General features: G+C 29.9%; 1 protein-coding gene and 1 pseudogene across 1 annotated transcript; both read right to left on the bottom strand.

Moving 5' to 3' along the window:
• Nucleotides 1-328: 328 nt before the first annotated feature.
• Nucleotides 329-829, bottom strand: LOC124833485 (transcription repressor OFP4-like). Its single transcript, XM_047307980.1, has one exon. The coding sequence runs from the start codon at nucleotides 827-829 to the stop codon at nucleotides 329-331; it is 501 nt and encodes a 166-aa protein (XP_047163936.1).
• A 3581-nt stretch (nucleotides 830-4410) lies between these two features.
• On the bottom strand, nucleotides 4411-5277 carry LOC124833481 (NDR1/HIN1-like protein 1 pseudogene; annotated as a pseudogene).
• Between the last annotated feature and the right edge of the window lie 1740 nt (nucleotides 5278-7017).

Below are 7017 nucleotides of genomic sequence, written 5' to 3'. Positions count from 1 at the left end.
TTATTTTAGACAAATTTATAATATTATATATATATATATATATATATATATATATATATATATATATATTACAAAAATTAAAAACTTTAAATTTAAATTTTAAATTACAGAAAAAAAGATGAATCACACACACCCTTGTACAGCCCTAATTTGATAGAATATTTATAACAAGAAAACTACTTGGATCAAAATTTGAGATCTGTTTATTATAGTATTTTCAGGAGTAACATGATATATGAAAAAACTGTAACATTGATGCACAATGAATTAAATGAACTGTGGCATGACACAGATGAATGATAGGGTTACACTATAAAGAAGAAATGCATCAAATTTTGTTATTGAAAGAAGCAGCATTGGCGTCTGCGGCGTTGATATTCTTATTGGGGAACGTTTCGAGACAAATCTCCATGAAAGCTTGAACGATAACTTGGTGGTGACAGGCGGCGTTCAAGCGGAGGAAGCACTCGAGAAGGTCTTGAAGATCGGTTTTGGTGAAGATTTGTCTCTGGAAGATCATTTGGAGCATGGACTCTCGAAAATCCTTGTGCGGGTCCTTCGAATCCTTCTCAACCGCCACACTGTCAATGAGTTTTGAATTTGGTTTTCGAATGTTGTCGTTGTTAGGGTTTTCATGGTTTGTGCGAACTTCGAAGAAGAGTTTGTTGTCTTTGTCGCCGGAAGTGGTAGGGTTTGTGTTTTCTCGAATTGAGGTGTTGAGTTTTGGGGAGGGTTGGAGTACTTCATAGGATTTAGGGTTGCTACATCCACAACCTCCATTTGTTTTGAATAGAGCTCCCATAAACCTTTTTCTCTCGTTGGAACACATTGTGATTGCACTGAGAAATTACTCGCTAATTCTGGTTTTCTCTGCTAATCTTAATAAGAGGTTGCTAATCTCGTAAATCTTATTCTTCTTTTTCTTATATATTATATTTAACTTAAAGATGTAGGTAAAAAGATTTTTTTTTTCAATAGATCGAAAGTTAAGATAATTAAATTAAAAATATAGATAAAAGATGAAATTAGAGTGATTTGATATGGATAAAAGATTTTTCTTTTTAACTAATTTGTTGTGTGTGAAATGCAATTTCACAAAAAGATAGAATCTTATATCTCATAACTAATTAAAGAATCTTGATAATGTGAACCAAATCACAGTCACGGAACATTTTTGTTAAAGAAAATTTCACCTTGTTGGCAATAAACAGTTATTCAATATTTAAAGTTTATATTATTTTATTGGTAGAAAAATAAATAATGGTTTTTTTTCGCATCAAATCACATTCTTGTTAAATTGACCAATGTTGTTGGAAGTCAGACAAATAAATGATGCATACCTTATTTTATAAACAATTTTATGGAGTTGAATTAAACTTAAAGTCCTCTATTTTTTATGCGTATGACATTAATAAGATTATTAAAATAAATAGAAAAATAGTATTTAAAAGCATTGTCTTTTATAAGAAATTTTCTATGTGAAAATTTGCAGAAGTTAAACATTACTAATCAAAATCGGTTTTAATTAACTACCTACTAACTTTTCATTTTTTAGAAAAAAAGTAATATTTATTTATTTGTTAAAGTATTCTTTTAAATATAATTTATTAAATTCATTAAAGCACTAATATCATATCAATATGAAACTTTTATTTAAAATATTATTTAGGCTGACATGAATATTATAGTTATTGTTCATGCATTTTTACGTGAAGAAAATGACATGATTAAATCTTATTTTATTTTTATAAATTTTGTTTTATTATTAATTGAGACTTCACTAAAAATATTTATTATGTTATTTATCTAAAATTTTCATATTTTTTGAGTTCATAAACTGACATAACATTTAATTGAGTTTTTATTAAAAAAATATTATATAAAGTATCTAATTTGTTTATATTTTTTAATTGAGTCTCCTGACATTTGATTTTGCAATCTTAAGCATATTATTAGATATAAATAAATAAACTTTTAAATCTTAACCAATTTTATCAAACGACATTATTTTGTATCTTTGTTTTAGTATTTAATTAAAAAATAAACAATAACATATTTTTGTTGTGATATATTGTGTTTGAAACTGAAAATCAAATATTCGTGTCACTTCACTTCATGAAAAAAAAAATTCAAATATTAAATATATATATATATATATATATATATATATATATATATATATATTCGAAAGATATAATGATTAAAAGATATAATGACTTTGAATACTCAATAAAATGATTTTTTTTAATAAAAACTCAAACTAAAATTACTCATATTATTTACTACAAACTTAAAACTTAATTAACTAAAAAAAGTAACAACCTTTAGTAAGTGTATAAAATATTATATAATGTCGTTTGTGTGACACTAATAACATTTAATAGCATTATCTCTTTCAAAATATTAAAAGAAAGAAGTGGTATTTTGAAAGTGATGTTCACTAAATATTGATGTGAAGTAAGAGAGCATATAAAAGTTCATTGAAACGGGCTTATGCAGAATAGTTAGGAGAGACTCATTACGTTCAGGCCCATACACCAAAGCAGTACTTCATTCCCAAAGGAATAGTTAACTAAAACAAAATAATGGAATAAAATGGGATAAGAAATACATAGGTAGACAAATTTTCACTCCAACCACCTTTTAATTATTTCATAACGTGGATACTTATAATTAGATTACAAATTTTTGTTGTATTAAATATTTAAAATACTTTTTATTTTTGTCAGAGTACTTTATCATAAGATTTTACGTTGTTGTTACTTCGTCTCTTTTTGTGTTCAACTCGTCGATGAACTTTTTTTTAATTTTGTTTTGGTTTATCGATCGAAGTTAAGCTTTTTACAAAGATAATCTCTAAACTTTAAGGTCAAAGTTTTAATCTTTCGTCTTTAATATATCGCTGGGTGAGGTCGGTTATTATTTTGTAGAAAATACTCTGATGTTAAAGTTAGTATTTATTGAAATACTGTGATAATAAATGTGTGGTAAAAATAACCAATTACCTTAATATCAAATATATATTTATAGATTTTTGTAACGAATTTCTAGTTAGTATTGATTCAATTATGACTCATTCATTAATTTCTGATTTAGGATTAATTTAATTATTCTTATTTGTTAATCTTGTTTATGATAGAATCGATCTAATCGTTTTATCATTGGATAGAAGCTTTTGATGACTATTTGGTTTGTGTGTAACTGACGGTCATACATTACAAATTTAATTTTCATAGAAGAAATTTTGATAGCTTTAAGTATTTGTGAGAATATTTGGTGTCGAAATTTTGTTTTGTTTGGCCCACTTTTTTCTCTTGTATGTCTTAACTGTTGTTGTGGATTTAACAGTGGAGACAAACAGATGAATGCCTAATAGTTGAAGGCTCTGAATCTGTGATGACACCAAAACAAAAAAGAAGAGTGTGGTTTTTCTCAATAGCCATTGAACATTAGGCAACAAGCCAATTCATATGCTCCCTGTTCAATTCTTTCCAAACTCTGTCCAAATTCACTTTCAACCATTCACTCACTTTCATCAATTTTTAACTTCAATCACTTGATTAATCTGATTAATTATATCTTTTAGGCTCAACTAATATACATATATATTGACTTTAGAGTCATATAATTGTGTTTTAAACAAGGCAGAATAGGTAAATGGAAGAAAAGATGGACCAATACGAGTTAAACAGAGTCCAAGGAGACATTGGTCAACTACTTAGAAGACTACATCAATTCCATCAAATTCTAGTCAATTTACGATACACATGTTTCTTCTATATTCAAGTGCTGTCAAAGACCAAGAAGGAAGAAAGAAAAGGACACTTAAAAAAAAGTTTAAATTGAATACCAACACTGTCCTTAGAATATTATTTTAAAATATTATTCATATACTTTATAATAATATTTAATATATTTTAAGCTTTTTTTAATACGCCACACATCTTTCAAACATCGCTGGAAAAGTAGATCGGTAATCTCAATTTGAGTCAAAAATAAAAATGGCGTGCTAAAGTTAAACACAGTCGTAACACATGCATCGACCAGAGCAGTGAACAACCAAAACTATCATTTTCGACCATTCCTTTTCTTCTTCAGATTTACAGTTACATCTTCCACGAAAAACTCCTTGTCGTCATCCATTATTAAAAAAAAAATCATAACTAAAATCAAATAAACACTGTTACTGTTTTTTTGTTGTAAGAATGAAAAAGGAACGATGATATGTTCAGAATTAAATGATATTAATACGCATGCAACGAGTGGATCTATGACGTACAAAAATTCCTGTACAAATTCACGTAAACGTTTTCGTGTATGTAAAAGTTTAGAAGACTTTATCGAATATATTACTTGAAGAAAATGAACAGAGAAAGAAAAAGAAGGTACTTATGAAGAGGTGGTTGAGACTAACTCAGAGAAGGAAAGAAAATTTAACAGCTGCAGCGATGAAAGCAAATTACTTTGCTTTCGTATCACTACTGATTGGTAAATAATTAATAAACTAAACATCAACAATGCAACTTTGAAAAAGCTGAAACTTCACCGCCGGAGCCGCTACCCCGATGGCGTCCTCATCGTCACCGGCGAGTCTGATGTAGGCGGGGCAGTTCACGTTAATATGGTACCTTCCGGAGACCCAAGTCCCCACTTTCCACTTCACTCTGCCGTTGACTTTGACGTTGACCAGCACTCCTCCGGAGGTTTTGTCCTGCCGGAGAATCTCGAGGATGAAGGGGGAGACGGGGACGGCGGTGCCGTAGAGGAAGGGGGACCAGACGGCGGTGTCGCGGTGGCCCTGGTAGGTGGGGGGAAGGGCGGTGGCGAGGGAGACTTGCTGGCCGCGGTAGGAGGCGTAAGCATCGAGTTTGGTGTAGTAGACGCCGATGCGGTGGTTGGGGTTGAAGGCGGAGAGGGTGACCTGCATGGTGAGGGTTAGAGTGTTGGGGGTGGGGGCGGTGGGGGAGGGGATGGCGCCGCTGGAGGAGAGGTTGAATGCGTAGACGGTGGCGTCTTGGAGGACGAAACGGGGTTTGGTGGGGCGGAGGATGATCCAGATGAGGAAGATTACGAGGAGTACGAGGAGGATGAAGCCGAGGATGGCGGCGAATACGCGGCGGAGGAGCTGCTGCCGGTCCTGGTTGTGGTGGCCGCAGTCCTTGGTCATGGTGACGTGGGAATGAGTGTCGGGTTCGTTGGTATAACTAAATGTGAGTATGCAGTGGATTCAGCCTGAGGAGAATGTTTCATAAAGGGTGCATTATATAGGCAACGACAATAATTTAAGGGCTGCTACTAAATATGCAGAATAGTTTTCATCATAAATAGATAAATGTAATGAAAAAGAAAAGTGAAAAAGGAAGACATTTTAAGAAAATGAGATGGCATAAAAAAGAAAACAGAATTTGAGATTATAGAGAGAGTGATTTATTTTCGACAGAGACGTGATAACTTTGCTGTTGGGTTCAAACATGTGTCAAACCTTACGGAAAGTTGATTAATTTTTAATTTAAAATTAAGTTCAAGTGATATTGATTATTAGAGAAATTTTAATTTTGATTAAAGAGTAATATAAGATACATAAATGATTAATGTGGTATTAGAATGGAGGGTCCTTTGATTATTAATAAGTTAAAAAGTATGGCGTAGAGTTTAGAAATGCCAATTATATGACATAATCTTCCATACACCCACCGCCGACCAAACTATATAAGGGTTCTGCCAGCTGCTTCGTTGACCATCTAAGATACTTTTGTTCATAACAATTTTAGATTTTACTGATAATTTTTTCAAATATGATTATAGTTTTTGACATTTAAGATTTTCGTTCTTCACACGAAAACTTGTAGTAATGAAAACTGTCCAAATCTTATGATGTTTGTCACTGTGCTAAGCAAAAGAAACTATTTTACTTATTAAGTCTTCTATTAGCATGATTAAAACTCAATTTAATTAGGAAAACAAAAGATATAACATCTTACAACAGTCTTAATTAATATTAAACTTTAATATTTCTAAAATAACAGTCGGCATTCATAAGGTTAGTCATTCAGCTGTGTTAAAAATTACTTTTAGATTTCAAAATGATTCAGTCTATAAATTGGAAGATTATAACATTTAATATAAAAGTATATACATATATATATATATATACATATATATATATATGATTGAGTAAAGATATATTTTTTCTTGAAACTATTATTGTTTGGCGAAGATATAGTTGGAAGAATTATTGTAGATAAGTCTTTGAATACTGACAAGACTCATATTTACTAAGTGCTTTTTCCAAGTCTAATTTATCTACGTTCATACACTGTTACATAGGAAAATTATTCTATATTGACTTGGAGTCTCGGACACAAGTCTAAGTCCAATATGTACAAGAAATATATTTTCTATTTTATGTTTACCGACAGTTTCTTTTCCTTAAACAATTATTCAGATTTGAATTTCGATAAACTTATGTGAATTTCTGAAGTAAACATTATTTGAATCAAGAAACTGAGTTAATGTATAACTAAACTACAAAATTCAAATGCAATCATGTCAATCAGATTGGATAAAAAATAATAGATATGATTCAAAACAAGCAATATTTACAAAAATTTTCATGTATTATTCTAAGAAATGAACTTTAAATCAAACTAAATTCTTATGTAAAATGATATTTATATCCATTTATATATTTTAAACTATCTTTATATTTAGTTGATGTGAAATTTTCAATATATTTCTTATATTGAGATATATACATTTCGTACATGCAATTAAATATTAATGGATCGTCTGATAACGATCAGATAATGAATAAAATAATATTTCAATAAATCATAAATCTTGCTAAAATAAACTCTAATTTATAATACTAATATCATGTTAAAAAGTAGACTTTTAAGTCTGATTTAATTTCAAAAAATTGACTTATAAAATAAAATTTGTATTTATTTATATATTTTAAATTGATTTTATCTCTAATTTATACAAATTTTGTTCATATTAAATGAAAATCCTAAG

This window comes from Vigna umbellata, chromosome 6 (assembly GCF_029865625.1).
Source record: "Vigna umbellata cultivar VRB3 chromosome 6, Vumbellata_1.0, whole genome shotgun sequence".
Lineage (NCBI taxonomy): Eukaryota > Viridiplantae > Streptophyta > Magnoliopsida > Fabales > Fabaceae > Vigna > Vigna umbellata.
This window is presented reverse-complemented; position numbering and strand designations above follow the sequence as displayed.

Bases quoted from the DNA above. Each gene is read 5' to 3' on its own strand.
- LOC124833485 (XM_047307980.1), bottom strand. From the start codon at position 829: ATGTGTTCCAACGAGAGAAAAAGGTTTATGGGAGCTCTATTCAAAACA.